This window comes from Scyliorhinus torazame, chromosome 4 (assembly GCF_047496885.1).
Source record: "Scyliorhinus torazame isolate Kashiwa2021f chromosome 4, sScyTor2.1, whole genome shotgun sequence".
Lineage (NCBI taxonomy): Eukaryota > Metazoa > Chordata > Chondrichthyes > Carcharhiniformes > Scyliorhinidae > Scyliorhinus > Scyliorhinus torazame.
This window is the reverse complement of record NC_092710.1, coordinates 140,873,903-140,900,068: the sequence shown is the minus strand read 5'-3', so window position 1 is coordinate 140,900,068 and position 26,166 is coordinate 140,873,903. Positions and strand designations below refer to the sequence as shown.

Sequence of the window (26,166 nt, the reverse complement as noted above, 5' to 3'; positions counted from 1 at the left end):
ATAAGGTTCCCCATGGTAGGCTTCTGCAGAAAGTAAGAAGGCATGGGATAGTGGGAAATTTGGCCAGTTGGACAACGAACTGGCTAACCGATAGAAGTCAGAGAGTGGTGGTGGATGGCAAATATTCAGCCTGCATCCCAGTTACCAGTGGCGTACCGCAGGGATCAGTTCTGGGTCCTCTGCTGTTTGTGATTTTCATTGATGACTTGGATGAGGGAGTTGAAGGGTGGGTCAGTAAATTTGCAGACGATACGAAGATTGGTGGAGTTGTGGATAGTAAGGAGGGCTGTTGTCGGCTGCAAAGAGACATAGATAGGATGCAGAGCTGGGCTGAGAAGTGGCAGATGGAGTTTAACCCTGAAAAGTGTGAGGTTGTCCATTTTGGAAGGACAAATATGAATGCGGAATACAGGGTTAACGGTGGAGTTCTTGGGCAATGTGGAGGAGCAGAGAGATCTTGGGGTCTATGTTCATATATCTTTGAAAGTTGCCACTCAAGTGGATAGAGCTGTGCAGAAGGCCTATGGTGTGCTCGCGTTCATTAACAGAGGGATTGAATTTAAGAGCCGTGAGGTGATGATGCAGCTGTACAAAACTTTGGTAAGGCCACATTTGGAGTACTGTGTACAGTTCTGGTCACCTCATTTTAGGAAGGATGTGGAAGCTTTGGAAAAGGTGCAAAGAAGATTTACCAGGATGTTACCTGGAATGGAGAGTAGGTCTTACGAGCAAAGGTTGAGGGTGCTAGGCCTTTTCTCATTAGAACGGAGAAGGACGAGGGCCGACTTGATAGAGGTTTATAAGATGATCAGGGGAATAGATAGAGTAGACAGTCAGAGACTTTTTCCCCGGGTGGAACAAACCATTACAAGGGGACATAAATTTAAGGTGAAAGATGGAAGATATAGGAGGGATATCAGAGGTAGGTTCTTTACCCAGAGAGTAGTGGGGGCATGGAATGCACTGCCTGTACAGGGAAGTAGTTGAATCGGAAACATTAGGGACCTTCAAGCAGCTATTGGATAGGTACATAGATTACGGTAAAATGATATAGTGTGGATTTATTTGTTTTTAAGGGCAGCACGGTAGCATTGTGGATAGCACAATTGCTTCACAGCTCCAGGGTCCCACGTTCGATTCCGGCTTGGGTCACTGTCTGTGTGGAGTCTGCACGTCCTCCCCATGTCTGCGTGGGTTTCCTCCGGGTGCTCCAGTTTCCTCCCACAGTCCAAAGATGTGCGGGTTAGGTGGATTGGCCATGATAAATTGCCCTTAGTGTCCAAAATTGCCCTTGGTGTTGGGTGGAAGTGTTGAGTTTGGGTGGGGTGCTCTTTCCAAGAGCCGGTGCAGACTCAGGGGGCCGAATGGCCTCCTTCTGCACTGTAAATTCAATGATAATCTATGATTAATCTCGGACAAAGGTTTGGCACAACATCGTGGGCCGAAGGGCCTGTTCTGTGCTGTATTTTCTATGTTCTATGTAAGTGAAAATGGTGGATCACGAAGTTCGGCCGGCGTGGGTCACAAAGGACGGCCGGTTGTTAAAAATGGGTCGCCGGAAAAACACTGTTCTAAAGAATGTACATGGACAGAGGGATCTGGGCGTTCAAGTGGATAATTCTTTGAAAGTTGCCACACATAAAGTGACAGAAAGCAGTTAGTACAGCATATGATCTTTAACTTCATGAATCGAGGTATTGAGTACTAAATCTGGGAACATAGGTTGAACCTATATAAAGCTCCAATTAGGCCTCAACTAGAGTTTAGCATCCAGTTCTGGTCATCAAACATTAGGGCGAATGTGATGAGCCTTGAGCGGGTGCAGAGGGGATTTATTGAATGGTTTTAAGGATGAGTGAATTTTAGCTACAAGCTTGCAGAAGCTTCGTTGACCTCCTTGGAGCAAAGTAGATTGTAGGGAGAGTTTATGGAGATGTACAAGATTGTGATCGGTGTAGATAAAGAAAAGATGTTCTCATTAGCTGATATTACAAAGACTAGGGGGCACAAATTTAAGGTTTTGACCAAGAGCTGCAAGGGGAGGAACATTTTTTATTCAGCAAGTGGTAGTGACCTGGAACCCACTGCCTGCAAAGGTGATGGATGAACTGAATAATTTTGAAAGGAAATTGGATGAGTACTTGGAGGTAATAAAGATTCAGAGCGACAGGGATAGAGCAGGAGACTGGGGAGGGGACTGAGTGCCAGAGAACCAGCGTAGACTTGATGGGCCAAAGGCCATAATGCCTTTTCTGATTCTATGGCCGAAGATTGTTCAGAATCATTGTTTTAAAATGTTTGGGGAGACATGCATCTTGGTAGTCACATCAGGAGGGTGGCTTTGAGATTTTTTAAAAATTCATTCATGGGATGTGGGGGTCACTGGCTGGGCCAGCATTTCTTGTCCATTCATCAGGGCATTTTTTAAAAAATGTTTTAGAGTGCCCAATTTTCCTCATTAAGGAGTAATTTTGCATGGCCAATCCACCTAGCCTGCACATCTTTGGGGGGAATATGCAAACTCCACATGCATAGTGACCCGGGGCCGGGATCGAACCCGGATCCTCGGCGCCGTGAGGCAGCAGTGCTAACCACTGCGCCACCTTCTATGAGGGCATTTTTAACAGTCAACCACATTGCTGTGGATTGGAGACACGTGTAGGCCAGGCCAGGTAAGGATGACAGATTTCCTTCCCTGAAGGGCATTAGTGAACCAGATGTTTTTTTACGACAATCGACAATGGTTTCATGATTACCTTTAGACTTTTAATTCCAGATTTTTATTGAATTCAAATTTTACCATCTACCATGGTGGGATTTGAACACCGATCCCCAGCGCATGACTCTGGGTCTCTGGATTACTAGTCCAGTGACAATACCACTAAGCCAGTGTTTTTCAAATTTATTTTTTGGGGACCCATTTTAACAAAATGGCCACCTCTCACGACCCACTCCACGTTCACAATATATTCTCCATAGTTACTTTTTAAAACATCATGTTCATTGTTGGCACTTATGCATTATTAAATGTAAAAAATTGTAAATGAAAATGTATTTTCTATTTTTTTGTTGTTATTTGGAGATCTAATTAACTTGTAATAAAACTCTCTGCACAGATTAGTGTGCGAGACTTTTGATCACAGACAGCCAAGGTGTTTGATGGAGAAATTAGGAAATTCTTGGAAACACACCTGGATTTTGGACTGATGGGAAGGAAGGAGACCCACCATTGATCGCAAAGTTGGTCTCACTGAGAAAGCGACAGATTTCCGAAAGTGAGCGGAGAGCGGCTCCCCATTTTAAATATACATCAAACCGCTTATGTACACACAGCACCACCTTAAACATAGATCTGATTGACAAGGTTAAGAGTAACTGAAACTCAACAGACATCAATCAGATTAACTGTCGCAGAAATTGAACCAACACTGACAAAGTTAGTGGTAACAGAAACTCAAGATTAATTGACAGTGGTAACAGCAGCAGACATTAAACATGCATTTGTTTCAGAACGTGAACCCTAAAGTCGGTCTCTTTGTGTGATCATTGACTCTGTCCTTCCTATGAGCTGTACTTGAACAGATGCATTTCTCCCCTGGATGGGTTGGATGACGTTCCCAAACCCACACCAGTCGCCCCAGAGCCGAGTTCAGAATGGGGCAAACGTGTATCAGCTTTGTGACAATGAACCAATTGAAAGGTGGGGAGATCCCCACAGGATACACAGGAATTATCTGCTAGATCCTGTATAAGGGAGTACTCCGGCTATGAGTTACTGACTGGGGTACTTGTAGAAACATATTCCAGTCAGCAGTCACTTGGTTTTGGGTGGGAGTTTCAGGCCTGAGACAAAAAAAGAGTGCGAAGCACTGCTGGAAACTAACTCTGTGCAGAAGGAGTATCTGCAGGAAATAAATTTAAAGATAATTGATATTTTCTTTAAAACTCTTCAGTTGTAGGTTAAGGTGCTGACTAACCTAGCTGATAAGTGAGGGCGGCATGGTAGCAAAGTGGTTAGCACTGTTGCTTCACAGCGCCAGGGTCCCAGGTTCGATTCCCGGCTTGGGTCACTGTCTGTGGGAAGTCTGCACGTTCTCCCCGTGCCTTCGTGGCTTTCCTCCTGGTGCTTCGGTTTCTTCCTACAAGTGCCGAAAGACATGCTTGTTGGGTGAATTGGACGTTCTGAATTCTCCCTCAGTCTACCCAAACAGGTGCCGGAGTGTGGTGACAAGGGGATTTTCACAGTGACTTCATTGCAGTGTTAATGTAAGCCTACTTGTGACACTAATAAAGATCATTATTATTACAAACCGGATTGGTTGTTGGAGGTTATGGGGGGTGACTATAACAGTGACCTAGGGAGGCAGAAAGTCCACGCCACCGGCCTCTACATCAGCCTCATGTGGACATGCACTGTGCTGCAGCGAGAATTTACCCAGGGAGAAAATGGGGAAAAAGTTCAGGCGATCCACGGGGATCATTTTTGGAGAACCTTTGGTGACCCATTTTACATTATCCCCCACTTTGAAAAATACTTCACTATGCCACTGCCTCCCTTCAGGTGATGACTTTCTTTTTGTATTGTATCTAAATCACGTGACACATTCTTAGCAAAGGATAGAGGCAGCTTCTCCCTCTCCCAATCAAAGCAATTGGATTAAACCTGATTATTCTTGGGTTTCAACTGCAACATATTTGGTCTGCAGTGGGAGACTTGGGTCATAATCCCCCTTTTGCTATGTATCGATTAGTAGCCAAGAGGAGAAGTCCTTGGGGCTGTTAGTGGTTTGGTGTATTTGCAAGTATCATAGGCATGATAGCCAATTTGGAGTAAACCAAATCTGATCATGTGGACCAGGCTGTTTTGAAAATCATGTCCAAATAAGGATGCTGCAGCATTCCAGTGCTTTCAGGAATCAATTTGAGTTATGTGAGCAAAACCACAGGAACATAGCAGATTGCATCTTAACAAGGTCTGCCCTGCCGTAAGTGTCATAATCCTTGATTTAAAAAAACTGTTATATTAAAAGGCTTTTCAGAAATCAGTTTAAAAAGTTGTAAATTATTTTGTGCACTAATCATCAATTGCATGTCTTCTGTGCGCATACCGTTTAATTTGTAACTTTGTAATGGATAATTAAGCAGTGATTGTTCAGAATAAATAAAAAGTAGAAAGGGTGTTGTAGCTGCGGTGATTTATTTGCCATGAATGATGATCTTGTGACCATACAATCTTGCCTTAAAACCATTCTTTTTTTCTTTCTCTGGAAACTGGGTTTTATGAGACCTTGATGGAAGAGAGAAACTGAGAATGTACATCTGTTCAAAATCGATTATTCACTGAAATGTTATTGTTCACTTTCAAATGATTTACTGTGCGAAGACTTGGGATTGGGTATATCTTCCATTAGATAGAAATTGTAGATGGAAATGTATATATCTGCAAACCTGAAAAGGTTGTCAACTCAAAAGAAATGTATAATTGAAAACAAACTCTGGAAAAAGGCTGATGATCAAGACTGCTACTTGAAGTTGGCTGAATTGCAACCAAGCCGCAATGGTCTCATCGTTTAAGTGACTTGGGGAAGTTGAACTGAAAAAATAAATTCAATTTACTTCTTGGCGATGTGGAAAAATGTCTCCACGTACACACAGAGACGGGCACTGCCACACGCACAAACCCTCCATCCCCAAGAATTCTCGAAAACCTTGATTTCTGGCTATTTTGGTGCATTTTCAATTGAACTGATAATCTTTATTTGTCTTCACTGTTCTTTTGTTACACTTAGGCTCAGTTGAGTTGCTCCCTAGGATCAAATGAACTGCTGCCTAGTTTCTACCTTCTCTTGCCATTCTTTTTGACATGAAGGAAGTGATCACCTCTCAAACTTCTAGCAACTTTATTCAGTAAATTTCTGTTAAGCTCAGAATTCTGGGTATTATTACTCATTCTTTCAATCCATAGCAAATTTAATTAACGTGGTAACATTTTAACCCAAACCATGGTCACCTTTTGTAGTACAAAAGATATGATGTATTCCTGCAATCTATTCTAGCTTTGGGTCAATAACAATGCATCATCTTTTTGGCAATCCTCTAGCTGTGACGAGTGAAGGCTGTGTCTTACATCTTATGATTATAGATGTCATCAAATAAGTTTAACTGTCACTGCAAATGGAGAATGCAGAGGCTGGCAAAATACATACCTCAGTTGTTTTCCTTGCTGTGAGCTTTTCTTTGCAATTAATATATTATGTTCATAAGGATTGCTGAAAGGGTCAAAACAGGACTAAATGGGTGCTGTGTCTGTTTGAAAGAAACCATTTTGGTCCCAAGATTGTCATAATTTGAAATTGCTTGTAGGATCTAAGTCAACAATTTTGTGAAAGAGTACATTAGGGCTCCAGATGGGTACTTCCACTGAAGAGTAGAGTGGGCTGACTATCACACAGCTCAGGTTTCAGGATGGCTGAGGGATTGAACGAGAGGGTGCACAGGCTCTCTACTACGGCGCTAGAGATCCTGATGGAGGAGGTTCAGTGAAGGAGGGACATCCTGGACCTGCAGGGCAGATGGAATCCACCTTGCTATCCTGTCTCTCTTGTCCTCTCTCCCCTGCAGCTGCCGGTGCTGTTCTACCCAGTCTCATGTCTTCCTTGCATTCCTCCTACAGACCAAAGGGAAACCTTCGCATGGTAATCATGACCAAATTGACTTTTTCCCTGGTGGCTCGTATAAGGTGCCCAATAAGTCAGAACAGCACGGCGCTCATTCTTTTTCAGGTGCTTGGAGAATTTCCAGAATAAATGTTGCTTTAGTGTTGATGAAGTCTTGCTGAAATGACCAAGAAAGTCTGCTATGTTTTTCAAAAGTCGTCTTTAAACCTTTCACAGTAAGTGAATAATAAAGTTTAAGTAGCGCACAAAATTCACTGCAACAACTAGCTTACTTCCAATTAGCTGGTTGTTGAAGGAATGGGTTTGATGTTAAATGGCAGTCATCAAAATGCTTTGCAACCTTGTTAATGCTGGCAAGTAGTTCAAATAGCAATCAGCCTTTTAATGATTCCCCCATTCGGTTGTTTTTTGTGCATCTTACCAAGATGACATTATGCACCAAGCCAGCACTTCAGCTTAAGAATGAACCTTGGCACCTCGGATGCTGAAGTGCCTGAAGTATCTGGCGGATAGTAAAGAGGGTGGAGGGATGCCAGAACAGAAGGTCCTCAAGGACTTTAAGGAGATAGCCATTCAGCTGGCCTGGAGGATATCGGCCGTTCGTCTGCTGTTAGTATCCATAGAATCCCTACAGTGTAGAAGGAGGCCATTCAGCCATTCAAGCCTGCACTGATCCTCTGAAAGAGCACCCTACCGAAGCCCATTCCCCCACCTTATCCCCGTAACTCCATCTAACCTGCACATTTTTGAACTGTGGGCGGAAACCGGAGCACCCGGAGGAAATCCGTGCAGAAACTGGGAGAACGTGCAAACTCCACACAGACAGTCACTTAAAGTCAGAATTATACCCGGGGCCCTGGCGCTAAGAGGCAGCAGCGCTACCCACTGTGTCGTTGATAATGAGATCAGTGGTGATAAACCATGTGCGGATCTATCATTGCAACATCCATCAGATAACAATACTGTGTGTCGTGTCTCCTGTTCCTCTGGCCTCTGCACTAATTAACTTTGCTTTCTTTCACAAGCACATCTGGGAAGTAGCCGAGGAATTCCACCTGTAAAATGTAGAACAGTTTTTAAAAATATCCTAAGAATTATAAATATTTAGCATACTATGTCAGTCATCCAAAGTCATTATTAGATTTTTAGTTCCACATTTTTTTTTCAAATTCAAAATTCACCATTTGCCATGGCAGAATTTGAGTATTACACTGGCTCTCTGGATTACTAGCCCAACGACAATACCACTGTGCCACTGCCTTCCCCTAGGAGATATCTCCCAAAATGTGGAGGGCCAGCATCACTTATTACAGTCATTGTCCATATTTGCTCTGGCCCCTCATCCCATCTGCCTCAGCCTCCGGTGATAGCGAACCTCAAGAGTGCAGCTCAAGGAGGATCCATAGGATCAAGAGAAGTAAAATCTTCCCCACTGCATTGCCATGGCATGCCCTAGTTATTGAAAACAAGCGAACTGCCATCAGCCTGACAGACATCAGACATTCACAGAAGCACTGTGAGAATCTATGCACTGTCCCCACTGCAAGTCGTCAGCATCCTCCTAGAGTGTTGGGGCTATGACTAATCACTGCATCCACATGAAAGGAGTCTTATCACAGAGGGTGTGTGCTGCCTTCAGTCAGATGGGAGAGAAATACCCACAGAAACCATGTGAAGATAATGGGATGGATGCCCTCACCACCTTCCACGAATCTGGCATCAGTGAATGCGTACCATGTTTATCTGCCTTGTCTGGACATCGCCATATCCACATGGCTGACATCTTACCACTCAAGGACCACCTCAGCCTTCCTCATCGGAGCAAACCCCGCTCCTCCATCTCCTCGGGCAGTTCTTTCCCTCCATTGCAGCATAGGTTGTACAGCACACAGCCGGCAACCACGATGCACGACATCCTCTGTAGATTGTATTGCAGGGCTCCACCAGACCAATCCAGACACCGGAACCTTTTCGGCATCCCTGTTGTGTGCTCAACCGAAGTGCAAGTTGCAACATGGGCCTCATTGTATCTTGTCTCAGCTGCACCCTGTGGTTTCTGCACATGCATCACCAGCCTCGTCCTCAGTGGGTAGCTCTAGTCCCCAAGGATTCTGCAATATGTCGGAGTTCTGAGAGCGGCTAAGAATGTAGGAATTGTGCACCCTTTCCTTGGAATCGAGCACGCACTGGAGAATCCTTTTGGTGTGGTCAAAGACGAGCTGAACATTCAACCAGTCGAAGTCCTTGCAGTTCACATAATTCAGAGCTTGATGCGCCAGAGATCTAAGTCCACGAGAGTGCAGTTGATGGCACCCTGCACCTGTGGAAAATAGATTTACCCAAAGCCCATTGCTCTTGCATCACGACTTGCCTGAATCTGGCAAAAATGGACAACGTTCTGTGCCCTCTTAAAGGTTGTGACCATCACCTCCTGGATGCACTTGTGTGCGTAGGCTAGTGAAATTCCACAGAGGTCACCAATGGAACCCTGGAAGGAGCCACTGGCATAAAAATCGAGCGCTGCAGTCCCTTTCAGTGACACTGGAAGTAGATGCCCATTAAGTCCCCATGGCTCCAAATCCTGCTGAAGGTGGCAGATGTGACCAACCAGTTCCCTGGACTTGTGTAGGCTTCTGCGACATTGGTTTCTGGACATCTGCAGATATGTTAGGAGCCGCCTGTAGCCAGCCACCTATGAGAAATGGCTCCTTGGGGTTCATCCTCCATGCGAATCAGCCCTGCCACCCCTTCCTCTTGATGGTTCTGCTCCTCTCTTTGGCGAGCCAGGCGCTGCCATTGATTTTGTTTTTTTCTTCTCTCCTGCCTATAAGCGAGAGGAATGAGTTAAGTCACCAGACTCCATGTTCAGTATGTTCTTCTCACTGCAGCATCAGAGAGATAGATACTTGATGATTAACATTTGTCTCCTGAGGGCCACGTTTTGTCCATTCATCATCTGAAGCTCCGTCACAAAGCCCACGGACTTATGTCCTGACCACAACATTGATGCCCAGCTTGTATTGCACATGCTGCGTTCGCAAGACACCAAAATACCCTTCTCCTACACCATATGACCAGATGGCCACGGCTTTGGTCACTCTGCTGCATCATGAGTACTCATCTCTGGCAGTGTCCAAAGTTTTGCTCCAAGGCCTTGTGCTCAAACTGGTCTATAATGGAGCAGTTGGCAATACACACCTCAGCACACAAAGATTTGGAGTGCTTTCCTCGGGCAGTGCACCATTGTCAATTTCTAAGGAGAGTTAGTTGCTTGCCTAGCCAGGTAATGGTACAGTCCCACAATGACAGTCAGCGACTTTGGTGTCGAAGAATTACAAATATTTAGCATACCATATACGTAATCCAAATGGAGGAGGTGAGGTGTCAAAATCTTGCTCCCTCAGTCAGTAAATAAGCAGATAGTATCTATGTTATAAATATATATATATATATATGTTAAATTTACTATGAAGGGCTGAGTAATCTCTGGGGTGACTTTAATCCAGGGGACAGAGAACCTGCCTGCAGACCCAGAACTCAGTGGAATTCCTGAACAGACAGGAAGGCTGATTGCAATCTCCCAGCTGTCTGGTTACGTTGCGGAGATGGGCCCTTTGCTGCTATCACTTAAAATGGTGCCTTCGGGCAGTTCTGTTCACTCGTCCAATGTTGTGATCTCTATTAAAAAATGAAGAACGCTGAGTTATACTGTGCGGAGAAAGAAAGCATTAATCTTGTTCCATACCAGGATGCTGTAAGATTACCCTCTTTTAAAAAAAAAAAAAATAGGTCATTATGTTTTATAATATAGCATTGTGCTTCTGTTGGATCAGTTTTGTGGTATATGTGTTGCACAACCTAAACTCCAATGTCAAAGAGTTTGTGCTGCACTCTGGTTAAGTTGAGAAAAAAATGTCTCACACTGATGCCTTGGATGTGATTTTCCATTCAGTGCCCCTCAAAACTGTTCCAGCAATCCTCTCCGTTTTTGATCTGTCATTACAACTTTGCAAACTCCTTGCGCATCCTGGGGGAGGCAGTAAGGAATCTGATGGCCCATATCCTCACTCGCCACTCACTTAACCCCAAAGGAATGCAGCAGCTGAGCAAAGGAATATTAACAGCCTCTCTAACTATCTAAATTGGCATCCTGTCGCGCTGACACGGGTTTGCCGCCTCGCTGCCTTCTAGCTGACCATTTAATTTGGCCATCAGTTTCCGCTGTCCGGATTCCTGCATGCCCACTCCTGCCACATTCTGCCCACAAAACCCACAGCAGTGCATTGCACTAAATTCTGCCCCAATTTCACTGATTGGCTGCATCCTCTGTGTTTCTTATTACCAATGCACCATTTTTGTAAATTGAACTTTGCCTACATAATCTCCCAAGGTCCAATCCCTGCCCCAGTGTGTGGTTCCCCTCTTACTTCCTAAGAATACACCTACACTTCTCTCTAATTCCCTCTGTTATTCAGGAATTTTTCCCCATCTGCAGTGCTGCCAGGTTCAATACCCAAAAAGTCGAATGGGCTGTATTTCCAGATCATCTCACTTGATTATTTTCCTGGCAGTTGCTGTACTTGGGCATTATGACAAAAAGTCCGTAGCCGCAATAGCCAATCTGTTTGGGTAAGTGCGACAGAGTCAATGTGAGGAAGAATAAAATGAGGACTGCAGGGAAAATGTGTAACGTTGAAATGTTAAGAGATGGCCTCTATATAGAAATGATGTACAAACTAAGTTTTATTTCTCAAGATTCTAATTTGTGTTTGCTGTGTTTTGAAAATACTTTCATCACTTTCAGCTGGGTTTCAGTTTGATCCAAATGGATCTGCTGAAAGTCATCTGTTGGCTATAAAAATTCAATATGAAAGAAACTTGGATGATTGAAATGATCAGTGAACCATAGCGCAAAACTATCCTCAATTTGGCCCAGATTAGGAATAAATTTGTAATTTCATTGAGGCATGCTTTGAAAATTGTAGATTCTATTCTATTGCAGGGTATTTTATGAGCAATGTAGAGGGATGAATCTTGCTCTTTGTGACCCAGGAATGCTTGATATTGATGTTGAGTATCTGAAACTTGGCCAATGTTCAATTTCTCAGTGCTTAGAGCCAACATGTTGAAGATCAAACCATTCGCCAAGGGAGTTGTTTATTTTAATGGTCATTTTTGATAAGCTGTGAAGTTCAGATCACCTTTAATAAACAGTGAGGTAAATTGCACTGTTCCCAGATGATGTTTCGTCACAAGTGTTGAAGATGAAAACTGGCTTGGCGTGTGATTTTCCAGTGTTGTTGAAATCCATATTTGCACAATAGGGTTTCTGCATTGTGCTCATTATTGTTAACCAGTAACCCTCCAAATATCATCCTTGACCAGCTTCATGTCAAATCTATCCTAATTTTCCACTTTATCTTGTGAAATGCAATTTCATTTAACTTTAACTTCAAAAGCAATGCCAGGATTAAGAAATGTTGCAGATGTACTCATTTATCTTTTGAGATTTAGGGGACTCAAAAGCACAAAATGTTTGGCCTCGATAGAGGAGTAAAAAAAAGACTTTCGCAAAATTTTGTTTGATAAAAAAATTGATTCTCCAGTAGAAATTATAAATGGTGATGAGCTGCTAATGGTCATTGTTCAGATCGTTGTTCATCGTACAGGTAACTTTCTGAATTCTGATATGTAATTTTATCCATTGACTTGTGTGGGAAAAGTAAAATCACACTTTCAACTATTGTAACCTGTAAAAGGCTCTTGTTGATATTCTGCTAATCTCGAGTGCGAGTGCAGCATAGCAGAATCTTAAACTGAATGCAGTTTACATAAGACTTCAAAGAGAGTCATTGCTCCCCTGGCCGGTGATGTTTTTACAAGGAAAAATGAATGGTCCAGTTACCAGACCATAGGTAACCAAGTCGACTTGGGGCATTGTTCTACCTTCGTAACAAGAGAAAGGAAAATTAGTCTTTTAAAAATACAAAATAGCATTCTGCACTGACTTCAAATGCCATTGCTGTTGCATGAGCTCTGCCATTTTATATCAGTAAATCATACCTACTGAACATCCTAATATTGTTTCCATTAGTATATGATGCCACTTTTAGTGTACATGAAAATTCTAGTATCTGAGGTGAGTGGGTCACGTTGACTGCTTATAAATGGATCACATGTATTGAGTTTGTCCAAGAGCCCTAACTAATATACATGGATTACAATTCATGTGCACAGCAGCTTTACTGATATAGTCAAATTCATATTCAATTAGTGCTGAGCAGGTCTTTATTTTAATTTTCTACAGCATCCAATTAAATCTGATGATGGCTTCTGTCTGGCTAGAAAAGACTGGAAGACTGGGAATGTAAATTCAAGATCCTGTAGTTTTGCATGATGTTCTTGGGGATGGGAATGAGGAAAATGACATTAATTAGTTATTTCCTTTTGCTCATAGCATATTATGATTTACTTGAAATGAACAATCATGTTAAAGCAGTTAATTTTGGGTGAGGCACTATTATCAATAAACGTTTGGGTAGGTGGTATGCACATCTTACATGTTTTGGCAGCGGTATTGTATATTAAAATTTATATTGTATTTGGGTTTTTTTTTTTTGCTACTTCTACTCCCAGAAATTATGCCTTTGAAGTAGAGCCTAGATATGGATAAAGTCTGTTGATAATTGCAGGTTACTTATTGTGCTAGGAGACAGAGTAGGGGTAAAGGGTCTCAGCTTTCCGCCGCATTGATCAATAGCTTAGCTGAAAGAAAAGTTCTACATCCAGTTTTGCAGGCCATACGAAATTAGATGTAAACAGGGCATATAAGACCCAAACATTGCCAAGCGCCATCACCAAATAGTGAGCATACAAAACTGGCAAATGGAGTTCAATATGAAGTCACCTGCTTTGGATCCAACAAAAGACAAATTTGGAGTCTTTCCTAACTGGATGAGCAAAAGAGATTTGGGTATTCACGTGTACAAATGTACAAATCACTCAATGTTAGTATGCGGCTGGTACAAGACATAATCTTGAAAGCCAGCAGAGTGTTTGCCCATATCCGAAGAGACTGGATCCCATATTGGAGTAATGCTTTCAGGTCTCAGGACTGCATATGAGGGGCGGGTTTCTCCGCAATCGGCGCGGTGCCCGCCGACCGGCGCCAAAAACGGCGCGAATCAGTCCGGCATCGCGCTGCCCCAAAGGTGCGGGATTCTCTGCATCTTGAGGGGCCGAGCCCTCGCCGGACTGATTTCCGCCCCGCCAGCTGGCGGGAAAGCCCTTTGGTGCCCCGCCAGCTGGCGCGGAAATGACTTAGCCGTGCGGCGCATGCGCGGGAGCGTCAGCAGCCGCTCACGGCATCCCCGCGCATGCGCAGTGGAGGGGGTCTCTTCCGCTTCCGCCATAGTGGAGACCATGGCGAAGGCGGAAGGAAAACAGTGCCCCCACGGCACAGGCCCGCCCGTGGATCGGTGGGCACCGATCGCGGGCCAGGCCACCGTGGGGGCATCCCCCGGGGCCAGATCGCTCCACGCCCCCCCAGGACCCCGGAGCCCGCCCGCGCCGCCCTGTCCCGCCGGTAAGAGAGGTGGTTTGATTCTCGTCGGCGGGACAGGTATTCCAGCAGCAGGACTTCGACCCATCGCGGGCCGGAGAATCGCAGGGGGGGGGGGGGCGCCAACCGGCGCGGCGCGATTCCTACCCCCGCCGAATATCCGGTGCCGGAGAATTCGGCAACCGGCGGGGGCGGGATTCACGCCAGCCCCCGGCGATTCTCCGACCCAGCGGGGGGTCGGAGAATCCCGCCCCAAATCTTGGATGAGCTGCAATGCAGATTCACCAGATTGATACCGGGGTTATAATTGCAGGATTTGCTGGGGTAGATGGAGAGAAATTATTTCCTCTGGTGGAAGAGCTCAGAGCCAGAGAGCTTGGAACTAAGCCTTTCAGGGTTGACATCACAAAGCATTTCCCGGTGTCGTGGAAATCGGGAATTCACTCCTCTTAAAATTCTGTTGAGGTTAGGTAAATTGATAGTTTCAAATCTGTTCGAGTCAAAGAGTTTTACAGAACATTTCACCCATTTTTTAAAATAGAAATTTAGAGTATCCAATTCATTTTTCCAATTAAGGGACAATTTAGCGTGGCCAATCCACCTACCCTGCACATCTTTGGTTGTGGGGTCGAAACCCACGCAAATCGAGGCGAATGTGCAAACTCCACACGGACAGTGACCCAGAGCCAGGATCGAACCTGGAACCTTGGTGCCGTGAGGCAGCAGTGCTAACCACTGCATCATCGTGCTACCCTTATTTGGCCCATTTGTGTCTGCACCGGCCATCAACTGTAATTGCTGGATATTTATTAAGCAACTAACAGTTTTTCGATCTGCGGCATCAACACTAACAGTGGGTGGAATTTCGTCAAAAAATGGCAAAGCAGTTGTGCACTGACCTATTCAAATGACAAAAGCCAGTATCTGACAGAAAACAGGTGTGTTTCTCCCTAGAGGAACAAGCAGGTTTTCTCTCCAGATCTTCGGGCGCTTTGTCAAAAAAATGCAGGGGAGCATATCATTCATAAGGGGTGAGGCCTAAAGATGCCGGCAAGCCTGACTCCTTAGAGATTGGTGCACCTTTTAAAGGACACCCCAATCTCAAATTAATATTAAAGAAACATCTTCCCCATCATTGCCGGCATCAGGGCATTAGAATCCACCCCCCTTCCCCCATCCAGAGTTGGCATCACCCCCTCCTCACCCTCACCAATGCAGGCATACCCCATTATTATCCCACCATCGCCACCCCATCCCCACATGATGGGAAGAACCCAATGGCGTTCCCTGGAGGCCGTGCCAACCTGGCTGCCTGAACCCATATTGGCACTCCCCAAGCATGGTCACCATAACTGGTTTCCATTTTTGGACAGCAGTAGTGACTTGGTTTGCACCCTTGTGGGGTGTGTACCTGATTATGTCGCCGGCGGGGGAGATCTTCCAAGTGAGATCTCTCCAGTGCATACCCTGCTATGGTCCCCTCGCGAAGTTAGCGGCCATAATGTAATTTGCATCCGCGGTGAACAGGGCAGGAAAATCACCCCCAGTGTATTTCCTGTTGAAACTAGAAGGAAGAGGTGATCAGTCATTATTCGAAAAATTGGAGCAAAATCTGCTAAACCTGAGAATTTGGCTCAATTGAAGTTGTGTTCATTCCCTCCACCAGTGCGCCAAGTCCAGCTTGTGCAGCTGGACTCAACTCCATGCCACCTGTATTCCAAGATAGCGAAAGCTCGCCCCACCACCTGAAATGGCAATTCCCCCAACTTTCTCTCCTGTCCCCACGCATCAATTGGCAACACCTTGCTTTTCCCCATATTCAGCTTGTACCCTGAAAAGCAGCCAAGTTCACTCAGAAACCCCATGATTCTATCAAAGCTCCATAACCAGGTCCATAATATACAACGGGTGGTCATCCGCGTACAAAGAAACTCTCTGCTCGAACATGCCCTCGGCCTCCTAAGCGCCATTGCCAACAGCTCTATTGCTCAGGCAAAGAGCAGTGGGAAGAGTGGGCACTCCTGCCTTGTCCCCCGGTGCAACACAAAGTAATTTGAACTAACCTTATTCATCTGAACACTCACCTTATGCACCTTGTACAGCAGCCTAACCCAATTCACAAAATCCCTGCCCAAACCCGAACCAACCCAACACCTCTAACAGATAGGCCCATTCAACCCGATCAAACGCCTTCTCCGTGTCCGTTCCCACTACCATTTCTGCTCTTGGCCCTCCAAGGGCATCATGATAACATTAAACACCTCCATATATTCGCTGACAGCTGCCACCCCTTCACAAACCCCCACTGGTCCGCTCCTATCACCCCGGCAAGCAATCCTCTATCCGTGACATCAGCACCTTCGGCAACAACTTTGGGTCTACATTCAACAGCGAGATCGGGCAGTACTATCTGCACTGCTCCAGGCCTTTGTCCTTCTTTAAAATGAGCGATAGAATGGCCTGCAACAGCTTGGGGGGGGGGGGAGGGAATCTCCTCCCTCACCATTTACTCATTGAACAACCCAATGGGCAGGGGTCTCAACTCCAACCCAATCTTCTTGTAAAATTCAGCTGGGAACCCATCCGGCTTCAGGGCCATCCCGCGTACATCGCCCCCACACAATCCATCACCTCCCTCAGTCCAATCAGGACCCCCAATCGCTGCACCTTCGCCTCCTCAAACCTTGGGAGCTCCAACCCGTCCAAAAACCTCATCCCCCACTGGGGGCTCCGAGTTATACAACCACCGATAGAAGGCCTCAAAAACCCCATTCACCCCCTCCGGCTCTGATACCACAGTGCCCCTCTCATCCCTCAACCTTCCAATCTCTCTATCGGCACCTCCTGCTTCTTCAACTGATGCACAAGCACCCTGCTCGCTTTTCCCCATACTCCGAGTTTCAGTGGACACCAGCTCAAACTCCATCTGGATGCACTGCCTCTCCTTTCACAGTGCCTCCTCAGGTGCGAGCCTCAGAATGTCCTGCACCAACCTCAGCCTCTCAGTCCGCTCTGCTCTCTCCCTTTGCGCTTTAATAAATATAAATTCCCCCCCTTTATCGTCGCTTTCAGCACCTCCCACAACGTGGAGGCAGAAACCTCCCCTGTATTATTGAGCTCCACATAATTTCAAATGGCCTCCCTCACCCTCTCACAGAGCCCTTGTCCGCCAATAACCCTCATCCAACCTCCACTGCGGCCACTGAGCCTCCCCTTGCACCACCCATAAATCCACCCAGTGCGGCGCATGGTCAGACACCACAATCGCCGAATACTCCTGTCCAACCACACCCGCCAGAAACACCTTGTCGAAGGCGAAGAAAGCAACCTGGGAGTACACTTGGTGCACAAGTGAAAAGTACGCCCTCGGCCTCTCAAGCCGCCATGGGTCCCTCCCTCGGGCCATTTAAACCCTGTATGTTCCACTAAATTAACCGTGTCAGAGGCTCTTTTTCCACTTCCTCTCCATTCACTGATCAGTCATACCTCCTCTTTAGCCAGCCCCCCAGGATGTCCACCGCCATCTTCTCTTAAACAACTGCGCCACATCGGCATCACCCACGTCAACATCCCTCCCCAACCTCCCTCACTCTCCCCCTCATAAACAAAGACAAAGAAAACCCAACCACACCTCCCCACTGCCCCCCCCCCCACTCCCTCCTCAGTTCGACACCCACTTTACTAGCCAACCACCTAGAATGGTGGCCCTCACTCAAGGCCTCAGTCTACCCCCCCACCACCTCCCCACAACCGTCCAAAACCTGCAAATCCCCCAAAACGCACTCACCCACTCTGTGTCATGATATGCAAACATGCAACCAATGAACACTCCGAATAGGACACAACCAATGGGCAGTCAGGACACTCCGAGGTGGCATCATCACATGGGGGCATGACATGAACACTATAAAAGGGATGAGGCACACACACCCTGCCTCTTTCCACAGACAGACATCTAGAGAGTTAGACAGGGTTGATCAGCAGCATCACACGCTGGTACAGTTAGACTGAGTTACTACAGTTAGATTAGCAGAGAGTCGAACTCATTTGAGAACTGTGTTAAAAGTTCAATAAACACGTTGAACTCATTTCAGAGTCTGGAGCATCCTTTAGTTAAGACTGCATCAAGTAGCAGACTGTGCTATCCGAAGCAGCCTAACACAACATGATACCAGGAGTGACTGTTTAATCTATTTAGTTCAACTCAGCAAGATCCGTGACAACAAGCTACTGAATATAGGCACAATGGACAAGATTCAGGCTCCTCATCAGCTCAGGACCTCCGTCAATCTTAGTGCCAACTGGCGATCGTTCAAGCAGAAATTTCAACTATATGTGGAAGCATCCAACCTCAATGGCGCGACCGATGTTCGGAAGATAGCTCTTCCACTCACCACTGTGGGTGACCATGCGATAGAATTCTTCAACTCCTGTTTAAGAAGGGTAGCAAGGATAATCCCGGGAACTACAGGCCGGTGAGCCTTACTTCAGTGGTAGGGAAATTACTGGAGAGAATTCTTCGAGACAGGATCTACTCCCATTTGGAAGCAAATGGACGTATTAGTGAGAGGCAGCACGGTTTTGTGAAAGGGAGGTCGTGTCTCACTAACTTGGTAGAGTTTTTCGAGGAGGTCACTAAGATGATTGATGCAGGTAGGGCAGTAGATGTTGTCTATATGGACTTCAGTAAGGCCTTTGACAAGGTCCCTCATGGTAGACTAGTACAAAAGGTGAAGTCACACGGGATCAGGGGTGAGCTGGCAAGGTGGATACAGAACTGGCTAGGCCATAGAAGGCAGAGAGTAGCAATGGAGGGATGCTTTTCTAATTGGAGGGCTGTGACCAGTGGTGTTCCACAGGGATCAGTGCTGGGACCTTTGCTGTTTGTAGTATATATAAATGATTTGGAGGAAAATGTAACTGGTCTGATTAGTACGTTTGCAGACGACACAAAGGTTGGTGGAATTGCGGATAGCGAAGAGGACTGTCGGAGGATACAGCAGGATTTAGATTGTCTGGAGACTTGGGCGGAGAGATGGCAGATGGAGTTTAATCCGGACAAATGTGAGGTAATGCATTTTGGAAGGTCTAATGCAGGTAGGGAATATACAGTGAATGGTAGAACCCTCAAGAGTATTGAAAGTCAAAGAGATCTAGGAGCACAGGTCCACAGGTCATTGAAAGGGGCAACACAGGTGGAGAAGGTAGTCAAGAAGGCATACGGCATGCTTGCCTTCATTGGCCGGGGCATTGAGTATAAGAATTGGCAAGTCATGTTGCAGCTGTATAGAACCTTAGTTAGGCCACACTTGGAGTATAGTGTTCAATTCTGGTCGCCACACTACCACACTACCAGAAGGATGTGGAGGCTTTAGAGAGGGTGCAGAAGAGATTTACCAGAATGTTGCCTGGTATGGAGGGCATTAGCTATGAGGAGCGATTGAATAAACTCGGTTTGTTCTCACTGGAACGAAGGAGGTTGGAGGGGAGACCTGATAGAGGTCTACAAAATTATGAGGGGCATAGACAGAGTGGATAGTCAGAGGCTTTTCCCCAGGGTAGAGGGGTCAATTACTAGGGGGCATAGGTTTAAGGTGAGAGGGGCAAGGTTTAGAGTAGATGTACGAGGCAAGTTTTTTACGCAGAGGATTGTGGGTGCCTGGAACTCGCTACCGGAGGAGGTAGTGGAAGCAGGGACGATAGGGACATTTAAGGGGCATCTTGACAAATATATGAATAGGATGGGAATAGAAGGATACGGACCCAGGAAGTGTAGAAGATTGTAGTTTAGTCGGGCAGCATGGTCGGCACGGGCTTGGAGGGCCGAAGGGCCTGTTCCTGTGCTGTACATTTCTTTGTTCTTTGTTCTTTGTTCCTTTCACTTTTCCGAAGGGCAGGACAAAACAAAGTACTAAACCATCCTGGACAAATTCGACAGCCACTGCGAGGTGGATCTTTGAGCGCTACATCTTCAAGCAGAGGATGCAAGGTAAAGACGAATCCTTCAACTCCTATCTAACTAACCTTAGACTGCGAGCGCAATCCTGCAACCTCGGTGATATCACTGACTCCATGATCAGAGACTAAATTGTTTTTGGAGTCCACTCTGATCCTCTGTGAGAGCAATTGTTGAAAATCAAGCACATGACCCTGCCAGTCACGATTGAAACATGTACTGTGCATGAGCACTCTAAAAATCGCTATTCACCGTACAAAACGGCAGAAAGTGAAAAACAAGCCTCTCACGAGGTGGAGAATGTTCAGGCTATCTCCCGGATGCAGCGCCTCCACATTGACGAAAGTGGCCATTTCGCACGCTCTTCCCGGGGCCCGACGCATGCGCAATGCCATTGGGAACACGAAGCGGCCGAAAACCTCGTTGCGCAGGTGCAGATGTCCGAGAACCGCAACGACGCACTGAGCATCATGACGCCGATGTCATGATGTGTGCGAACTGCGGCACCGCCCATTTTTTAAAAAACTGCCCTGCAAAAGGCAAAGGCTGTTTAAACTGTGGGAAACCAAACCACTATGCAGCCCTGTGCAGATCTGCGCCACCAGTCAGGAGCTAGTGCTCCCAATTCCGACAGCATCAGAAGTGTGCAACACCGAATGCATGACTCTGATCCAGGCAGTGCGACGGATCCAGATGATGAATACCTGTACAACACTTACCGAGTAGGCATTATTACGAAGTGCGAATACACCACACCGGACGCTTCGCGAGTCCAATCAATCCTGGCCGTGGATTCCGAGGTCGAATGGCATGCAGTGATGAAGGTCAACCACTGCCACATCCAGTTCAAACTGGGCACAGGTGCCTCTGCCAACCTGATTTTCGCACGTGGACTTCAAGAGAATCAAGAAGCCCCCCACAATCCATCCAGCTGCCTGCAAACTCCTGGACGACAATAGAAACGCAATCAAGGCACTGGGGTCCTGCCATCTGCAGGTGTCCAGCCGACACACACAAGCAAGCTTACGCTTCGAATTTGTTAAACCAGACAGGGCGTTCCTGCTAGGTGCGCACGCCTGCAAGCAAGTGTGTGGCTCAATAGGCGAGCAGGATACAAAACCCCAAACTTCACCTTGTAGAGGGCAGCCTTGATCGGACTGAAGCCGACCTGCAGCTTTGCCAACTCCACACCCAAGTCCTGGTATATCTCAGCAAGCTCCCTTCCCAGGTGCACTTTTTTGCTTGCTTCACCCACTTCAATATCTTCTCTTTATCAAGAAAATGATGCAGCCGCACCCAGCCTTCGGCCTCCTCCTCAGCGCCCTGTGTGCTGATCCACCTCGGGAGGGGGGAGGGAGGGGGGGGGGGTGGAAATGGTCAATGACCTCCCCTCCCCCACCAATTCCAACATACTCGCCACATAATTTACGGCCTGCATTCCTTCATCCCCTCAGGCAGCCCCAAGATCCATAGATTCTGCCTCCTGGAACGGATCTCGGGATCCTCCATCTTCTCCCTCAACCTCTTATGTCTCTCCGCCGCAAGCACCATCTCCGCCTCCAGCGAGGCCAGCTGGTCCTCTTGCTCCCCCATTGACTCCTCCACCTTCTGGAGTGCCAGACCCTGCAACTTCAGCCTCTGTTCCACTCTCTCGCTAGCCCCCCTAAGCGGCTCCACTACCTTTGTCAGGTCTTCTGAGTCCTCCAGCCTCTGCTGCTCGAACTTTGTATTTAAAAAGCTCACAAGAGGTTCGGTAAACCACTGGACGGGAAACGATGCCCCAGCTTCTTCTGCCATCTTTTCCTGTGTTGCACCACGAATAAACGTTCACTCGAGCTGCTGCCTCTTACCTGTTACACGCCTCGTCTGGGAAGCCATAAACCGACCTCATCAGTGGAATAGTGCAATCATGCAGTGCTCCTGCATTTCACACCAGCAAACACCCTCATCAGGTGGGAAGGATCCAGAAATTCCACTTCGAGTGATAGCCACCAAATCGCTCCATGGCCGCCATTGGAAGTGATTAGGTTCAATTTCTGTGTGTCAATGGTTTGAAACTGGCCAAGATCTCATGTCAGCACAAGACTATTTGTTAATTTTTGTGTGGTTACACAATTCCTATTTTTTCTTGGTAGCCATGATGTGGAGATGCCGGCGTTGGACTGGAGTGAGCACAGTAAGATGTCTTACAACACCTGGTTAAAATCCAACAGGTTTGTTTCGATGTCACTAGCTTTCGGAGCGCTGCTCCTTCCTCAGGTGAATGTGTCACCTGAGGAAGGAGCAGCGCTCTGAAAGCTAGTGACATTGAAACAAACCTGTTGGACTTTAACCTGGTGTTGTAAGACTTCTTACTATGTTTTCTTGAATAGCCCAATATGAACAATTCAGCGCTACAGTGTATCGTAAGCAGACTTTTTTCTACAAATTGTCCATTGCTTGCTTGTGCGTGTATGTCCCATTGCATTTGAGTAGCAATACGGTCAGTTAGAACTGTTTCTCAATGCTTCCTGTTTCAGCATAAATTGATTATTTTCCATGGTAAGCAATGAGAATTGATCATTCTGTTACTACATTGTCAGTCTAAATGAAATCCATTTTCATAAACAAGGTCATTAACCTTGTGATTGATCCTCTGTGGAGGATGAATCTCCAGGTTAGGAATATGGAAAAGGGGGTGGTGGGTAAAGCTGTTTCTTTCATAGAATCCCTACAGTGCAGAAGGAGGGCATTCGGCCCATTGGGTCTGTACCGATCCTCTGAAAGAGCATGCTACCTAGTCCCACTGCCCTGCCCTATCCCTGTAGCCCCACCTAACCTTTGGAGACGAAGGGGCAATTTAGCATGGCTAATCCACCTAGCCAGCAAATCGTTTGACTGTGGGAGGAAACCTACACAGACATGGGGAGAACACGCAAACTCCACACAGTCAACCAAGGTTGGAATTGAACCCAGGTCCATGGTGTTGTGAGACAGCAGTGCTAATCACTGTGCCCCCATGCCTGAACTACTTGGCAAGCTAGCAAGGGCCTCAGAGGAATTTGTTTGGTTTTACTGTGCATACTGGGGATGTTTTTGGCTAATCTAGAGTGGGTCTTGTGAACACAGTTTGTTTATTCAGGTAAGTGGCGGAGAACATTTTCTCAGGCACCTTTTCGCTTCAAGTGTTCATGGGCCAGGTGCAATTAATATATTTGAAGAGTCAAGTTATGTCTACTCTGCCCCATTAGAAGAGCATGATCTATTTCACCAGTGGAATATTTTCATTGTTCACACCAAACACCTTTGTGATTTCCCCCTGAATGAGATTGTCACTTGCTGTTGGATTTTGGCGCTGTGCAAGAGGGAATGGCAGACCAAACTCATTTCATGTGACCCTGATGCTAACTGATCCACTCCTCCTGCTGACCCTGCTAAAGGCAGACCAGTAATCAAAAGTGGATCTCTCCTGCTAAGCAACTCAGTAACTAAGGGAGCCATAAGGTGAGCTGAAAGAAACCTTTTGTCATAGAATTTTGGGATGCGTTCAGCTCCCCAACACATTGGTATGTTAAGCCGCTGCACTAACTAATCCCATTGTCAAATGGGAATCTGTGGTATGTGTGGGTGCATTAACACTTTTAACAATGGACAATTTATTTGCAACTCGAGCATTCGGTAGCTTACTAAAAGATGAATCTGGATATCCTTATTCAAGATTGATGGTCATTAATTGAGACAGAAGAGTGGGTTTACAATCCAGTGTTGCTAGCAAGGCATGGTGTTTCTGTAATGCATCTTTCAGGAATTACAAATACAATCATTGATTTTCTATTAATTAGTTTTATTGTGCGGTATAACACTGGGTACATGTCCACAATTTCCTGAGATGTGTTCGCTGAGAGTCTGTTGCTTGCTGGAAAGAGCAATCATGGAAGGACCCCTTTGGAGCCCTGTCTTTAGTAATGTTAGATTGCTGAATAATAGCCATACATGAGGGCTCATGTGCAGCACTTCTCCAACGTGCAGCACTTTGTTTTGAGTATAAGCAGAGATATATGTGGTTTATAATGAAACAGTATGCGCTTCGGAAGTGGTGATTTGAAGTTTTGTATTGAAAGCGCAAAGAAAACAAATGCTGTTTCTGCAAAATGTAACACATATCAGAGCATTGGTAAAGCTTTGTTTCAGATAAGTGCAGTGGAGAATTTTACCACATTCGATTAGGATGGGGCTGGGATAAAGGGCAATGTTGACTGTTCTTTGTTGTTAATTTAAGCTTATTTAATGCTGCATACAATACTTGAATTTAAGAAAACTTTTTCCCTGTGTTATGTTGCTTTTATTTTTCTTAATTCAAATTGTGTTAACGTCTGAATGTGAACTGCATTTTCTATTTATTTTTAAATAGGTATCTCCACTTCAATCAAATAGAATCTTTAGAACCAGAATCCTTCAGTGATCTTCCAAGGCTTGAAAGGCTGTGAGTGCTACAATTTCCTAAAGCATTTAATAGGTAACCTCTTTGAGAAAAGCTTTAAAGGGTATTGACAGCCAAGCCAGAATTTCCTGACTGTAAAATGATGCCAATTCAGGGGTATTGGAAATGACAGACTTACAGGTTTACTGTTAAGTTGAAAGAGTTTTTAGAGTAAATGGAGCAGCTACAACAATATTTGCTCCCATTTTACTCGAGTTCATTTCCAACTTGTTCTGGTGTTCTCTCTCGGGGCCCCCTCCAATCCCCAGGGTTCAATGCCGGCCTCATTCTCTCATTCTTCTCGCTGCCCACCCCACCCTCCCTAGATTGAGTACCAGCCTCATTCAGCTGGCTACCAGTGAGGTGAAGCATGGTCTTTGGAGCAGTGCAAGACAGTATTTGTGCTGGTGGCTGTCAGTTAGATGGCTGATTCTTGGAAAGAAAGAGGGTATGATTGGAAAGAAGAAAAATTGCAAAAATAAAAGGGAACATTATGAAAGCTGTGCCACTGTTAATACCTTTTAAATTAACCCTTCTTGAACATTTAGGCAATTTGTATATTTTGTGTTTTAGCCCTTTTAAAAAAAAAAAGTAAGCCTGTTTGACAAGCAGGAACTAACTCTGAAACATAAAAGCTGCTCTATTGCTGTGAATAAAACGTTTATTAGAATACTAAATAATCATTTTGCTTTCAAGGGATCTACAGTTTTCCATGACATGCGTGTGAAAGTCCCATGAATATCTTTCATTACAACTTGAACAGCTGTGTTGTCAATGAAATACATCAGTCACAGCACTGATTACTAGTTGGAGATTGACTATAAAGGCTGAAAAATTAGCAATGCTATTTCAACCACATACTGCCAGAAATCTTTTTTTTCAAAGGTGTGACCTTTGTCTCTTTTGGGGAGAGGTGTGTAGGTGTCTGTATATAATATAAAAAAAGAAAATATTTATAGTGAGATATAAATATTGTGTATTTGTGAACATGTATGTACCGATGTACACAAATTTACACAGTAACCAATTACGGCATGGGCAGTTTAATTCAACAATGCATTTATTGAGGTGAGCCAGTAATTAAGATGCTATCAATACTTAAAACTTCAGATGGATATGAACTTCAGTGTGGGCACCGTTTTCTTAAAAATGTAGAAAAGTGCTGAGATGTTTCTTGTTTTCAATGGCAGTAAAGTCCTAATGCAGAATTTGCTGTCTGTATGGTGTGTGTTGAAATAGCCCGTCTTTGCAGTTTAAGTCACCTCAATAGACTTTCACTTGGCTCCATGTATGAGATTTAGAGTCAAGCTAAGATAGATTGGTGTTTAGGAAGGAGAAATGGTTGCAAGTGGTGAGAGCAGTGTCAATGCCAGGGTTCAGGCCTGCAATAATGTGTTGAAGTCTGCCGAGCTAAATAATAGAATCACTATCCAATGTGGTATGTGACTATGCTTGGTCGAAAGGAAAAATATTGACAACACACTGATGCATTTTCTGGGAAATGTTTGCTATC

General features: G+C 45.5%; 1 protein-coding gene across 2 annotated transcripts in view; it reads left to right on the top strand.

Moving 5' to 3' along the window:
- pxdn (peroxidasin) overlaps positions 1 to 26,166 on the top strand; it is a 331,411-nt gene that overhangs the window by 217,033 nt on the left and 88,212 nt on the right. For both annotated transcript variants that reach the window (XM_072498665.1, XM_072498666.1), the window contains one exon: positions 24,585 to 24,656. In XM_072498665.1, the coding sequence (XP_072354766.1) occupies positions 24,585 to 24,656 (72 nt within the window). The remainder of the gene's footprint in view (positions 1 to 24,584; positions 24,657 to 26,166) is intronic.